General features: G+C 49.3%; 1 protein-coding gene across 7 annotated transcripts in view; it reads left to right on the top strand.

The window, feature by feature from the left end:
* Positions 1-15,494, top strand: part of EEF2K (eukaryotic elongation factor 2 kinase) — an 87,167-nt gene that overhangs the window by 54,632 nt on the left and 17,041 nt on the right. For 6 of the 7 annotated variants that reach the window (XM_055232642.2, XM_055232648.2, XM_055232644.2 and 3 more), the window contains 9 exons: positions 341-490; positions 847-979; positions 1,238-1,365; positions 2,087-2,288; positions 4,054-4,121; positions 6,709-6,786; positions 8,432-8,494; positions 10,007-10,141; positions 10,305-10,493. In XM_055232642.2, the coding sequence (XP_055088617.1) occupies positions 341-490; positions 847-979; positions 1,238-1,365; positions 2,087-2,288; positions 4,054-4,121; positions 6,709-6,786; positions 8,432-8,494; positions 10,007-10,141; positions 10,305-10,493 (1,146 nt within the window). The remainder of the gene's footprint in view (positions 1-340; positions 491-846; positions 980-1,237; positions 1,366-2,086; positions 2,289-4,053; positions 4,122-6,708; positions 6,787-8,431; positions 8,495-10,006; positions 10,142-10,304; positions 10,494-15,494) is intronic. The other variant, XM_055232647.2, reaches the window with a different exon arrangement.

Below are 15,494 nucleotides of genomic sequence, written 5' to 3'. Positions count from 1 at the left end.
GTATTTTTAGTAGAGGCAGGATTTCACCGTGTTGGCCAGGCTGGTCTTGAACTCCTAACCTCAAGTGATTCGCCTGCCTCGGCCTCCCAAAGTGCTGGGATTACAGATGTAAGTCACCGTGCCCAGCCTAAAAATATATATTTTTTAATTAAAAAAAAAGAAAGGAAAAGAGGAGATTAGATTCTGGGCATCATCAGGAGCTCCTGCAATAGAGCGCCAGTAAGTGATGGAGCCAGGATCTGAGCCCAGGCAGACGAGTTCCTCTCAGCCCGCCCCTTGCCGCTTCTCAGAGGAGGTGCGCCTGGGCCCTCCCGCCTGAGCCCACTCCCCGTCCCACCAGGTGGACATCATGCAGATGTGCATCATTGAGCTGAAGGACAGACCGGGCAAGCCCCTCTTCCACCTGGAGCACTACATCGAGGGCAAGTACATCAAGTACAACTCCAACTCTGGCTTTGTCCGCGATGACAACATCCGCCTGACGCCGCAGGTGAGGCCCGGGTTCTCCTCCACCCTCTGCCCACCACAGTCCTTGGGGTGAGATCCTGGCCAGGCTCAGCCCCTAAAGAGGAAGGTCCCTGTGGGCTTGGAGTCTCACCCCCAGAGAAGCCTCTTGGAGCATTCAGAAGGAGACCCGTCACCCCATGACAGCTTCTGTCACCTAAGGTGGCCACAGGACCTGCAGCCCAAGGTCCCTGCCCAACTGAAGAGGGCTTTTTCCTTTGTCTTTTCCTCTATATAACTCCTCGCAGAGAAGGCCCCTCAGCATGGGCAGAGGCATGGCCAGTGCCTGCACAGCCCTCAGCCTGTCTCTTGACATCTCGTTTTCCTTCCTGTCCCCTGTAGGCCTTCAGCCACTTCACGTTTGAGCGTTCCGGCCATCAGCTGATAGTGGTGGACATCCAGGGAGTTGGGGATCTCTACACTGACCCACAGATCCACACGGAGACGGGCACTGACTTTGGAGACGGCAACCTAGGTAGGTGGGGAAAGCCAGCCTGTTTCCACAGAAACCACGTCCCCTGCTATAAACCTCTGAGCTCTTTGTACAGCCAAGGAAACAGGGTGAGACATTGTATGCGCTTTTTCAAGATCATGGAGATGGGAGCCTGGATGTCTGATGCCTCCCAGCTTGGCACGTTTCATACCTGCCCTGGCCATGTGTATGAGGCCCACCACTGCCTGTCCCCCATCACAAAGCAAAGCAACACTCCAGACACCCCCGCTCTGTCCACAGGTGTCCGCGGGATGGCGCTGTTCTTCTACTCTCATGCCTGCAACCGGATTTGCGAGAGCATGGGCCTTGCTCCCTTTGACCTCTCGCCCCGGGAGAGGGATGCGGTGAATCAGAACACCAAGCTGCTGGTGGGTGCCCAGTGTGACCCTGCTTGGCCTGGCAGGCCCTTCTGCTACCCGCAAAGCAAGCCCTGCTCCCCTGTGTGGTGACAGCCAGGTCAAGCAGTGCTTAACTGACGAATACCAGGGCTGGAAGCGGCTGTCTCATCCATGCCCCAGCCCGTCCTCTCCAGCTCAGTGCACAAAGCCCTTCTGAGTGTCCTTACAATTGAGCAGCTGGTATCTGCTTAGGTTGAGCCCATTTTTTACCAGAGTGAGGGGAACAGGCACATGGAGATAGTGAGAAGGTGTGTGGTGTGTGTGTGTTTGTGTGATATATTGACAAATGGCTGAACTAGTCTTAGAACTGGCTCTCCAGGCACCTCACCAACATAACTCCCATCCTCCCATTGCTACTTGGACCAGAGACAAGAGAATGTTGCAAAGACCAGCTTGGGATGCTGGACATAGAGTGGAATGCTTTCTCCAGCTCTGGGCTGTGGAATGTGGTCAGTGCTTTAGGGGATGCTGGTAGGTCCTCTGAGTCTCTGTTCCAGATGCCCTTTCTTGGAGGCCTTAGGTTTAATCCCCGACTGATTTTTTATTTTTTAAGACAATGTATCAGCTCCTAAACAGGTATGTTTAGGAGCTATGGATGAAGGGGTTTCAGGGTTAGAGGGAACAACAGGAAGAGCCCTTTATTTCCCAGAGGGTGTGTGCATGACATGAGTATCCCTATTAATGTCCCTAGCAATCAGCCAAGACCATCTTGAGAGGAACAGAGGAAAAATGTGGGAGCCCCCGAGTAAGGACCCTTTCTGGGAGCCGGCCACCCCTGCTCCGTCCCCTTTCAGAGAACTCTGGAGATGAGAACATGAGCGACGTGACCTTCGACTCTCTCCCTTCTTCCCCATCTTCGGCCACACCACACAGCCAGAAGCTAGACCACCTCCGTGAGTGACGGTTCGGTCCCTAGTCACTGTGATTGGAGGGGACAGGTGGAGCAGAGTTAAACCAGCTTTCATTTATGTTAGAAAAATCAGACATGCTAATCAAAAAGGTTCATGGCCCCAGTGGTTTTATAGGTGAGTTTCATTGAGTGAACTTTCAAAATAGATCATCCAAATGCTATAAAAACAACCCCTATTGTAGGAAACAAAGTAACTTTTATCAGTGTGTTTTATGAAACCAGCAAAACCCATATAATAAATTTGACAAACCAAAAAAGAAAATTATATCCCAACCTTATTTAACATTTTTATTTGTGTATAGAGAACAAAACAAAATCTAAATAGATATTAACAAATAAAAATAGTACTATGTTAAAAGGTTCACCTGTCACAGTTAAATAGGGATTTCACAGGAATCTGAGGGTTGTTCAATGTTAGAAAAGCTATGAACATGATATTAATGGGTCAAAGGAGAAAAACAGAATCATTATTTCTGACACTGAAAGAATGGAGTTTGCTGATGATGCAGATGAGAGTCTGTAGGAAGGGACAGAGGCAAGACTGACCCCAGGGTGTTGGCCTGAAGAGCTGGAGGTCATGTATTCAGGGAAAGTGTGAGCGGGAGCAGGCTCAGAGCAGGAGAGCAAGATTTTATTATTTAGTTTTTAAATTTTTCTCGTTTTGATACCTTTGGAAGAGAGAAAGATTTTAGTGTCAAACATTAAAGAAGCCCTTTAGATGTTTCCACTGGAAGGTCTTCAGAATAGTCTAGAACAGAAGTCAACGGACTTTTTTAAAAGTCCGGAGAGTAAATATTTTAAGCCTTGCAGGTCATTCAGTCTCTGCATTTGGAGCATGAAAGCTACCATAGAAAATATTAAATGAGTGGATGTGGCTGTGTTCCAATAAAACTCTATGGATGGTGAAATTTAATTTTTGTCATCCATTTAAAAATGTAAACACTGTTCTTACAAACTATAAAAACAGGCAGACAGATTTGGCTGTAGAGGGCAGGAGACAGAGATAGGGAACCACCAGGAGATGGCTGGTGTTTTGTTTGTTTGTTTGTTTTGTTTTGAGACGGAGTCTCGCTCTGTCACCCAGGCTGGAATGCAGTGGCATGATCTTGGCTCACTGCAATCTCCACCTCCTGGGTTCAAGCGATTCTCCTGCCTCAGCCTCCCAAGTAGCTGGGATTACAGGTATGTGCCACCGTACCCAGCTAATTTTTGTATTTTTAGTAGAGATGGGGTTTCACTATGTTGGCCAGATTGGTCTCAAACTCCTGACCTCAGGTGATCCACCTGCCTCAGCCTCCCAGAGTTCTGGGATTACAGGCGTTAAGATACCGTGCCCAGCTGAAGATGGTTTTGAAGCTGTCTGAGGCCCACTTCTTGAGCCCCAAATGTACAAACATCTTTTCTTCCTTCACAACTGCATCTTATTGAGGACCAAGCGGTGGCCAGGCACATATGCTAATAAACACATTACAAGGATAATTGCATTGTGACAACCCTGAGGACACACATAGGTGACACCACTTGGCCAGAATCATGTAGCTGGCAAACAGCAGACTTAGAATAAGTTCTCAAGGAAGAACTTTAGCCTCCAGGTGCTGATAACATTATTCTCCTTTGTTGTGCCTTTCTTTAAAGCGTAAAAAAAAATAAGGCTTGGTGGCAGGTATGGACTGCCCTAGGCCATGGGTTAGTCTTGTGCATGTTCCAGTAGTGGAACCAGGGCATGATGTCTGTTTCTCCCTGCCCAGATTGGCCAGTGTTCAGTGACCTCGATAACATGGCATCCAGAGACCATGATCATCTAGACAACCACCGGGTGAGTGTGAAGGGAAGGAGGCTGCAGGCTTCAGACCCCAGCAGGGGTAGGAGGAGTGGATTCACTCCCAGAGTGAATCTTCAGCTTCGGAGGTGGGCAGCCTAGCCCAGGCACTGCCAGAAAGGCACAGGATGGGGAAATTAGGGAGGATGCAGATGAATGTCAGCCTCTGGCCCAAGGCTGAGCTTTCCTCTGAGAAAAGGTGGGTCCCTTGCAGTTCCCAGAGATGGTTAGGGAAGAGGGACTCCCAGTCAGCAACAATGCAATCTTATAGTAAATGTCACTCTGAGCCCCAGGTTTGGTTTGACTCCACATGTGTTGGTTGTGCTATAGAGCCCCCATACTGCATCTTAGATGTGTAACACATAGCACAGTAAGCCATATGTTCTAACTCTTCACACCTAGCTCTCCAGTTAGATAAACAGAACATTTCCTGCAGCTTTGTGTTGACTTGGTGGTAAGAAACTGAAGGCATCTTATTTGCATTCTCACAAATGTATATTATGGCGAATTATAATACTCTCTATGCTTGTGTGTGTGTTTGAAATATTTCTCAGTAAAATTGGCCAGGCACGGTAGCTCATGCCTATAATCCTAGCACGTTGGGAGACCAAGGTGGGCAGATCACTTGAGCCCAAGAGTTTGAAACCAGCCTGGGCAATATGACAAGACTCCCATCTCTACAAAAAAATACAAAAATTAGCCAGGCATGGTGGCACATAGCTGTAGTCCCAGCTACTCAGGAGGCTGAGGTAGGAGGATCTCTTGAGCCTGGGAGGCGGAGGCTGCAGTAAGCCACCATCACACCACTGCATTCCAGCCTGGGTGACAGAGTGAGATCTTGTCTCAAAAAAAAAAAAAAAAAATTACTTTTTAGTAGAGGCTGGGCGCAGTGGCTCACGCCTGTAATCCTAGCACTTTGGCAGGCCGAGGCAGGCAGATCACTTGAGGTCAGGAATTTGAAGACCAGCCTGACCAACATGGCAAAACCCCATCTCTATTAAAAATACAAAAATTATCCGAGTATGGTGGCAGTTTCCTGTAATCCCAGCTACTCAGGAGGCTGAGGCAGGAGAATTTCTTGAACCCAGGAGGTGGAGGTTGCAGTGAGCAGAGATCGCACCACTGCACTCCAATCTGGGCAACGAAGCGAGACTCAGTCTCAAAAAAAAAAAAGAAATACTTCTTAGTAGAGTCTGGGTGTGGTGGCTCACACCTATAATCCCAGCACTATGGGAGGCTGAGGCAGGCAGATCACTTGAGGCCAGGAGTTTGAGACCAGCCTGGCCAACATGATGAAACCTCATCTCTACAAAAAATATAAAAATTAGCCAGGCATGGTGGCATGTGCCTGTAATCCCAGCTACTTGGGAGGCTGAGGCAAGAGAACTGCTTGAACCTGGGAGGTGGAGGTTGCAGTGAGCTGAGATCACGCCACTGTACTACAGCCTGGGTGACAGCGTGAGACCCTGCCACACACAAACACACACACACACACACACACACAGAGAGAAAAGAAATACTTCTTAGAAGAATAAAGAAGGAAATAAAAATTTTGTTACTAATTGTGCAGGTGACGTGCAGAGAGGGCTATAATTCAGTGTTGGTAAGTACATGGCTGAAGTTCTAGAGATTCTAAATTATACCAGATTCCCTTTCAGAACAGAACTCAGACCTGGGAGAATAAAAACTATGCCTAAGTGGGGCAGGCACGGTGGCTTACGCCTGTAATCCCAACACTTTGGGAGGCCAAGGCGGGCGGATCACAAGTTCAGGAGTTCGAGACCAGCCAGGCCAATATGGTGAAACCCCGTCTCTACTAAAAATACAAAAATTAGCCAGGCGCGGTGGCGGGCGCCTGTAGTCCCAGCTACTTGGGAGATTAAGACAGGACAATCACTTGAACCCAAGAGGTGGAGGTTGCAGTGAGCTGAGATCGTGCCACTGCACTCCAGCCTGGGTGACAGAGCGAGACTCCATCTCAAAAAAATAAATAAATAAAAATGTATGGTTTTGGTTGAGGGCTTATTTGTATTAAATATTTTTCCCAATGCTATATTTTTGTCCGTGGGTCATAGCCCTTAACCAGCCTTTGTTTTTCTGCCTGTGAAGTGGGTGAGTCACTCTCAGTAAAGCACTTCCTGTGATCCACACTCTCAGAATGTAACAATGCGTTTCACCCACACAGCCCTTTGATGTAGGGGCTATAATGAATCCCATACTAAGGACACTGATGCTCAGAGAAGTTAAGCAACTGCCCAAGGTCTCAGCTGGCAAGAAATAAAGCCAGGATTCGAGCCCAGGTCATCTGGCTGTAGAGCCCAAGGTCCTTACTGTTACCTTATACTGCTCCCTCGTCGGCCAGGCTGGTCTTGAACTTTTGGCCTCAAGTGATCTGCCTGCCTCGGCCTCCCAAAGTGCTGGGATTACAGGCATGAGCCACCACGCCCGGCAAGGGACAGCAGGAGCAGGGTGTTAGGTAATGGGACAGAGGGGAGAAAGCTAACGGTTGGAGTGTTGAGATGTCATAACCATTGCCAGGTGCTCAGGGGACCACTAGGACCCTAAGGCCATCCTCTCTCCACAGGACTCTGAGAATAGTGGGGACAGCGGATACCCCAGTGAGAAGCGGGGTGAGCTGGATGACCCTGAGCCCCGAGAACATGTAAGGAACCTCCGGGAAATGAGACCGGTGTCACCTGTTGCCTTGTTTATCCTCCAGGAAAATGAAAACTCCCCTTCCTGGAGGGGGAATATGAGTGGGTCCTGAGAAGATAACAAGTAAATTAATAAAGAGTATTTCAGGCCGGGCATGGTGGCTCACGCCTGTAATCCCAGCACTTTGGGAGGCCAAGGCGGGTGGATCACCTGACGTCAGGAGTTCGAGACCAGCCTGGCCAACATGGTGAAACCCCGTCTCTACTAACAATACAAAAATTAGCCTGGCATGGTGGTGCATGCCTGTAATCCCAACTACTGGGGAAGCTGAGGCAGGAGAATCACTTTAACCCAGAAGACAGAGGTTGCAGTGAGCCAAGATCGTGCCACTGCACTCCAGCTTGGGTGACAGAGCGAGACTCCATCTCAAAAAAAAAAACCATAAAATAACATAAAATAAATGAGTATTTCAGATAAAGATAAATGCAAAGGAGAAGACAAAACAGGATCATGTGGACCAGTAATGGGGCGAGTGTGGAGGCTTAGATATAAGGCTGATAATGGCTGACAAATCTTATGGTGAAGTGGGAGCCCTGGGCTGCTGAGCAGAGAGGATCCTGGGTAATAGCTGGACCCACTCATAGGCAGGATCCTGTGAGGTCCCGGGGAGGAGGGCCTTGGAGGTCAGTTCCTTGGGCAGCCTCCCAGCAGCATCCTGGTGAGGGCGGCCTCAGACAGTATCTGCTATTTAGAGGTCTTACCCTGTGCTGAAATGGAGCCTGCACATTAAGGCCAGTCTTGCCAGGACACCTCTGATTTCAGCTTTATGATTGTGAATAAAGAACATGCTGGCCGGGCGTGGTGGCTCATGCCTGTAATCCCAGCACTTTGGGAGGCCGAGGCAGATCACTTGAGGCCAGAAGTTCGAGACCAGCCTGGCCAACATGGTGAAACTCCATCTCGACTCAAAATACAAAAATTAGCCGTGTGCGGTGGTGCACTCCTCTAGTCCCAGCTACTCAGGAGGCTGTGGCATGAGAATCACTTGAGCCTGGGAGGTGGAGGTTGCAGTGAGCCAAGGTCATGCCACTGCACTCCAGCCTGGACCACAGAGTGAGACTTTGTCTCAAAAGAAAAAAAAAGGAAAACAGCTAGGCCTGGTGGCTCACATCTGCAATTCCAGCACTTTGGGAGGGCAATGTGAGAGGGATTGCTTGAACCTGGGGAGTTTGAGGCAGCAGTAAGCTTTGATTGCACCATTGCACTCCAGCCTGGGCAACAGAGCAAGACCCATGTCTAAATTAAAATATAAACTAAACATGCAGTAGGAGCTCTGGCTGAGAACCTGTTACCCCACTGGCTTTGTGCTGGGATCCTGCGCCATCGAGTCAGTTCCAACTGCTCACCCAGGGAGGGGGACAGTGAGGCTGTGGCTGCACCAGCGTGTCATCCCTGCCTGTGACCCAGCATCCCTTCTGCTTGGCAGAGAAGGGTTCCAGTGTCACCTGGGAACATAGGGCTAATTTTCTGAGATAAGGGTCACCTGGGAGGGCCAGTCTGGTTCCAGGGAGGAGGGCTGGACCAGCTCCCAGGAGAGGTTCCTGGGAAGAAGCCTTGCGCTTTGGATCACTGTAATTTCTTCCTCCATTCAGGGCCACTCATACGGTAATCGGAAGTACGAGTCTGACGAAGACAGCCTGGGCAGCTCTGGACGGGTAATGCGCCCTGAGGCACCCTTGTCTCCGCCTCTTCCCTGTCTCCTCCAGGCTCTGTTGCTGTTTCTCCTGTCTCATATCTCTGTTGCCTGCCCATCTGTCTTGCACATGTGCTAAAGGAAGATTTTGCAAAGCAGCAAATCTCCTGGGCAAATGCTCTTTGAACCTCTGCAGGGCAAGATGCTGGGGGATTTGTGGGGAGGATTAGAGAAGAGCAGCTCAGCCCCATCCTGGAGGGGAAATCACAACAGGGACAGCTCCTGTCTTAAGTGTCTGCCATGAAGGCGCTTTGCAGTAATCAATTTCCTTCTTGCAACCACCCAGAGAGACAGGCTAATGTCACTCTCATCCCCATTTTATGTATGAGAAAACTGGGCTCTTAAGCAACTTTCCCCAGATTACCCTCGCTTGTATGTCTAACAAGCATCAGCAAGTCTGGGAAAGACCAGCTCTGTGCCCCACCCACCCCTCTAAGTGATTCCCTCACACGCTTTGTACTGCTCACCTTTGGAGCCTTTGCTAAGGCAAGTCTCTCTCCTACCTGCAAAGTCCTTTCTCTCCCTCTGTCATCTCTCTTCAAATCCTACCTGCTCTCCAAGCCTGGATCCCAGGGGCCCCTCGTCTGGGAGCCTTCCCTGGCCTCCACCACAGGCATGACTCTGGCATCTCCCAGAACACTGATTATTTACCCTGTGGTATTTTGTAGCCAGATTAGGATCTTCTCAGGTATGGAACAGGGTTGCTCAAGCGAGGCACTACTGGCATTCTGGGCTGAATCGTTCCTTGTTGAGGGGGCTACCCTGTGCATTGCAAGATGTTTAGCATGCACATGTGCACACGCATAGCTGCCTGGCTGTATCCTGCAAGAGCCTTTGGACGGGGCATCTTCGGCCAGGAGAAATGATGTGTTTTTTAAACCCATTTCCTAAAGCAACCTGCTGATGTTGCTCATGTCATTGTGGTGACTTGCAGAGGAAAGCAAGAGGATTTGCTGGAAGGTCTGAAGTGGGAGTCTTCTGGTGCCTTATATGGGGAGCTGGCAAAGGGGGTGGTTTAGAGTCAGATCCCCACCCCCAACCAAATCCAGATTGGTAAATGATGGGGAAACGCTTCCTTGAGCTGCTGAAATCTGTTCCACTGGCTCTTGGACGCATGAGCTGATGGAATTTAGATGATTAAAATTGGAGCTGTATTAGCCGGGCATGGTGATGCGCACCTGTCATCCCAGCTACTCGGGAAGCTGAGGCAGAAGAATTGCTTGAACCTGGGAGGTGGAGGTTGCAGTGAGCCAGGATTGTGCCATTGCACTCCAACCTGAGTGATAGAGTGAGACTCTGTCTCAAAAAAAAAAAAAAAAAATTGGAGCCATGTTTTGCCAATAAACTTTGACATCGTGAGGGTTCGCTCCCCATCTCCCTCCAGCCAGGCTCCTTCGTAGTAGGGGCTGCTGACAGCTGTGATGCTGCATCCACCCCCAGCCCCTCGCTTCTCTGGCCGGTTCTTTCCCTTCAGGTATGTGTAGAGAAGTGGAATCTCCTCAACTCCTCCCGCCTCCACCTGCCGAGGGCTTCGGCCGTGGCCCTGGAAGTGCAAAGGCTTAATGCTCTGGACCTCGAAAAGAAAATTGGGAAGTCCATTTTGGGGAAGGTATCGGCGATGCCCATTTTGGAGCCCTGTCTGCACTAACCTGGAGCCCCCCGGCTTCAGCCTCTCCTCCGCTAATCACTTCCTCCCGCAGGCTGGCTGGGCGGTCTTGGGTGTGGCTTCGGCCTGCCAGACAGCCAGGCCGACACCGTAGTCTGTGTGGCAGGTCCATCTGGCCATCGTACGCTACCACGAGGGTGGGCGCTTCTGCGAGAAGGGCGAGGAGTGGGACCGGGAGTCGGCTGTTTTCCACCTGGAGCACGCGGCCGACCTGGGCGAGCTGGAGGCCATTGTGGGCCTGGGACTCATGTACTCGCAGCTGCCCCATCACATCCTAGCCGACGTCTCTCTGAAGGTGAGCAGGTGGCGGGGACCCAGCTGCAGGTGGGAGTGGGACTTGGTCACCCTGTTGCTCACCTGCCTCCCATCCTGGAAGCCATGCATTCACCTGCCTTCTATCCTGAGGTTTATGCATGCCACAAAAATGTCCCAGGCACTGGTTTGGGGGCAGGCCCCTCTAAGTTAGTTGAAACTGGCAGAATCGATCTCTGTCTTTGGAGAGGGAGGGGAAGGTGAGTCACGTTTCCAGGCAATAACGACATGGTGTGATGGGGGAAGCAGAAGACACCAGTGGAAACACGTGAGGAAGGGCTGTAACTGGGGCCTGGAGGGGTTGGTGCAGGCTTCCTGCTCATCAGTTCTGTGTGTATCCTTAGTGGCTGGGGCCTGGCACTGAGTAGATGCTCAGTACAGATTCGTGGAATGAACAGATAAAGGGATACCTACCTCAAGCCAGAGCAGTGGCTTACACCTGTAATCTCTGCACTTTGGGAGGCTGAGGTGGGTGGATCACATGAGGCCAGGAGATCGAGACCAGCCAACATGGTGAAACCCCACCTCTACCAAAAAAAATACAAAAGTTAGCCGGACGTGGTGGCACACACCTGTAATCCCACCTACTCGGGAGGCTGAGGTGGGAGAATCTCTTGAACCTAGGAGACAGAGGCTGTAGTGAGCTGAGATTGTAGTACTGCACTCCAGCCTGGGCAACAGAGTGAGATCCTGTCTCCAAAAAAAAAAAAAAAAAAAAATGCTGGGGGGATATCTGCTTTAGACCTGAAGGCCCAAAGGGAGTGAACCAGGCCAAGTGGGGGAGATGAGCAGCTCAGGTGGAAGGAACAGCATGTGCTTAGGCCCAGAGGTGAGAGACAAGGTGCACCCGTGTAGCTACAGGTGCAGGAGCTGAGGCAGAACTGGAGCTGAAGCTGCAGGGTGTGGACATGCAGGGAAATTGTGTAGGGACCTGCTCCTTCTTCTGTCCCTGGTCCATGAGCAGAGGGAGGAAAGGATTGAATGAATGGGATCTGGCAAGGCTCAGGCAAAGCAATCTTTTCCCAGGAGAAGGTTGAGAAACCCTTGGTGGGCACATCCTCCCGTCTGTTCCCATCCTCCCCATCACGTGAGCCAAGGCTGCGTGTGGACAGGTGTCCTAGGCTCAACGTGGGTGCAGGACATCAGCTCTCCTTGATGGGTTTGGCTGTGGCCCAGTGAGTGAATGGATCTCAGACTCGAGGGTGGGAAGATACTCCAAAGTCCTTTATTTATTTAGCTTTTTGAATCGGTAATTACATTCATGTGATTAAAAACTTATTTATTTATTGCTTTGTTTTTGTTTTTTTGAGACAGAGTCTCGCTTTGTTGCCCAGGCTGGAGTGTAGTGGTGCGATCTCGGCTTAATGCAACCTCCACTTCCCAGGTTCAAGCAATTCTCCTGCCTCAGGCTCCTGAGTAGCTGGGATTACAGGTGCCTGCCACCGTACCCAGCTAATTTTTGTATTTTTAGTAGAGACAGAGTTTCACCATGTTGGCCAGACTGGTCTCAAACTCCTGACCTCAGGTGATCTGCCCACCTCAGCCTCCCAAAGTGCTGGGATTACAGGCATGAGCCACCATGCCAGACTATTTATTTATTTTAGAGACAGGGTCTCACTCTGTCACCCAAGTTGGAGTGCAGTGGCGTGACTGTAGCTCACTGTAGCCTTGACCTCCTGGGTTCAAGCGATCTTCCTACCTCAGCCTCCTGAGTAGCTCGGACTGTATGCCTAAGCCACTGTGCCTGACCAAAGAAGTTTTTTTATTTTTATTTTTTATTTTTTAAATATAAAAAGCTTAGGCTGGGTGCAGTGGCTCACACTTGTAATCCCAGCACTTTGGGAGGTGGAGGCGGGTGGATCACCTCAGGTTAGGAGTTCACGACTAGCCTGCCCAACATGGCAAAACCCTGTCTCTACCAAAAATATAGCAAATTAGCCAGGTGTGGTAGGATGCGCCTGTAATCCCAGCTACTCGGGAGGCTGAGGCAGGAGAATCACTTGAACCTGGGAGACGGAGGTTGCAGTGAGCAGAGATCACGCCACTGCACTCCAGCCTGGGCAACAGAGCGAGACTCCATCTCAAAAAAAAAAAAGCTTTACAGTGAAAAATCTCCCTCCCACCTTCCCCACATCCTCTCCTCTCATTCTCTGAATAACAGGTAGCCATCATTATTAGTTACTTCTATGTAATTCCAGAGTGTATTAACTTCCTAGGACTTCCTTAAGAAATTCCACAAACCAGTTGGCTTATAACAACAGCAATTTGTTCTCTCACAGTTTTGGAAGCTAGAAGTCCAGAAATCAAGGTGTCAGTAGAGCCATGCCTTCCTCTGAAGGCTCGAGGGGAGAATCCTTCCTTGTTTCTTCTGGCTTCTGGGGGTTGCTGGCAATCTTCAGCATTCCTTGGCTTGGCTCACTGAAATCTGTCTCCATCTTTCCCTTGTGTCCCTGTCTCCCTGTTTCTACTGCTCTTATAAAGATGGCAGTCATATAGGATTTAGGGCCTACCTAACATCCAGCGTGACCTCATCTTAATATAACTATTTTTTTTTTTTTTTGAGTCTTGCTCTGTCATCCAGGCTGGATGGAGTGTACTGGTGGGATCTCCACTCACTGCAACCTCCACCTCCCAGGTTCAAGCAATTCTCCTGCCTCAGTCTCCTGAATAGCTGGGAATACAGGCGCCTGCCACCACACCTGGCTAATTTTTGTATTTTTAGTGGAGATGGGGTTTCACCATGTTGGCCAGGCTGGTCTCGAACTCTTGGCCTCAGGTGATTCACCCACCTCGGCCTCCCAAAGTGCTGGGATTACAGGCGTGAGCCACAGTGCCCAGCCGGTATAACTAATTATATCTTCAAGGTATACCTAATTATATTTCCAAATCAGATCACATTCTGCCTGGACGTGAATATTGAGAGGATATTGTTCAGCCCAGTGCACAGTTTCCATATGCAAATATGAAATAGGCTCCTATTTTCACCCTGCTTTTTCCTCCAAAGTTAGCATCCGACACACACACTCCTGACCTAGTGTTTTTCACTTGACAGTGTCCTGTGGACATTTCACCTCAGTGGTATAGAGATAGCTTCCTGATTCTTTTTTTTTTTTAATTTGAGACAGAATCTCACTCTGTCACCCAGGCTGGAGTGCAGTGGTACAATCTCAGCTCACTGCAACCTCCACCACCCGGTTCAAGCAATTCTCCTGCCTAAGCCTCCCGAGTAGCTGGGATTACAGGTGCCTGCCACCAAACCCGGCTACTTTTTTTTTTGAGATGAAGTCTCGCTCTTGTCCTCCAGGCTGGAGTGTGATGGCACAGTCTCGGCTCACTGCAACCTCTGCTTCCTTGGTTCAAGCAATTCTCCTGCCTCAGCTCCTTGAGTAGCTGGTTTTACAGGCACCTGCCACCACGCCTGGCTAATTTTTGTATTTTTTTTTTTAGTTCAGACTGGGTTTTACCATGTTGGCCAGGCTGATCTCAAACTTCTGACCTCATGTGATCCACCCACCTCGGCCTCCCAGAGTGCTGGGATTACAGGTGTGAGCCACTGTGCCCAGCCTAATTTTTGTATGTTTAGTGGAGATGGGGTTTCACCATCTTGGTCTCAAATTTTTGACCTCAAGTGATCTTCCTTCCTCAGCCTCTCAAATTGCTGGGATTACAGGTATAAGCCACCACGCCCAGCCAGCTCCCTGATTCTTTTTGACAGCTGCATAATGTTCTGTTGCATAATGCATAATGCATAATGACAGCTGCATAATGTTCTGTTATGTGTGTGGGCCATACCTGTGCGCTATTGATGGACACTTGGATTGGCTGTATTCTTTTGATATCACAAAAATTGCTGTAGTGACTGGTCTCCTGCATAATGGGTGGAACCTCATGAAACTGCTATTTTGGAAGGTCATAAATGGTAAAATATTGGCAGTTTCTTATGGTTCAGTCAGATTACATCATTTGACATGTGGGCAGGGAGTCACCCACCACAGTTTTTGTTTCATGATGGTGAAACAAAAACTTAGATGGTGAGGAGGAGGTTTGGTTGGAAGGGAGGATTTTTCACTTTTTTGTCTCTATACTCTCTCTCTCTCTCTCTCTCTCTCTATATATATATATATATATGTATATATATGTGTGTATATATGTGTGTGTATATATGTACATATACACATATATACATATATACACATATATACATATATACATATATATACACACATATATACATATATACACATATCTATATATACACACACACACACACACACACATATATATATATATATATATATTTTTTTTTTTTTTTTTTGAGACGGACTCTCGCTCTGTTGCCCAGGCTGGAGTGCAGTGGCATGATCTTGGCTCACTGCAACCTCCGCCTCCCAGGTTCAAACGATTCTCCTGCCTCAGCCACCCAAGTAGCTGGGATTACAGATGTGCGCCACCACGCCTGGCTAATTTTTGTATTTTTAGTAGAGATGGGATTTCACCATGTGGGCCAGGCTGGTGTCGAACTACTGACCTCAGGTGATCTGCCCACCTCGGCCTCCCAAAGTGCTGCGATTACCGATGTGAGCCACCACACCCGGCCTTTCTCTTGAATCTGTAATGCTCATTCAGCCAGTGGTGTGCTGGGGAACATTTAACAATTGACTCTTGGAGGTGGGAAGGAAATGTGTACACATATATATGTAAATACATTAAATTTTGCTAATTTAAAGAATACGTAGGCTGGGCATGGTGGCTCACACCTGTAACCCCAGTACTTTGGGAGGCCAAGGCAGGAGGATTGCTTGAGTCCAGGAGTTTCAGACCAGCCTGGGCAACATAGCAAAAGTCCATCTCTACAAACCCCCCCACCCCCCAAAAAGCAAATTATCCTGGTGTGGTGGCACCTGCCTGTAGTTCCAGCTACTTGGGAGAGTGAGGCAGGAGGATAAAAACCATACACCACAGGAGTTTGAGGCTTCCGTGAGCT

The sequence above is a fragment of the Symphalangus syndactylus genome, chromosome 11 (assembly GCF_028878055.3).
Source record: "Symphalangus syndactylus isolate Jambi chromosome 11, NHGRI_mSymSyn1-v2.1_pri, whole genome shotgun sequence".
Classification (NCBI taxonomy): domain Eukaryota; kingdom Metazoa; phylum Chordata; class Mammalia; order Primates; family Hylobatidae; genus Symphalangus; species Symphalangus syndactylus.
Note: the sequence above shows the minus strand (reverse complement) of the source record. Positions and strands in the feature narration are given on the sequence as shown.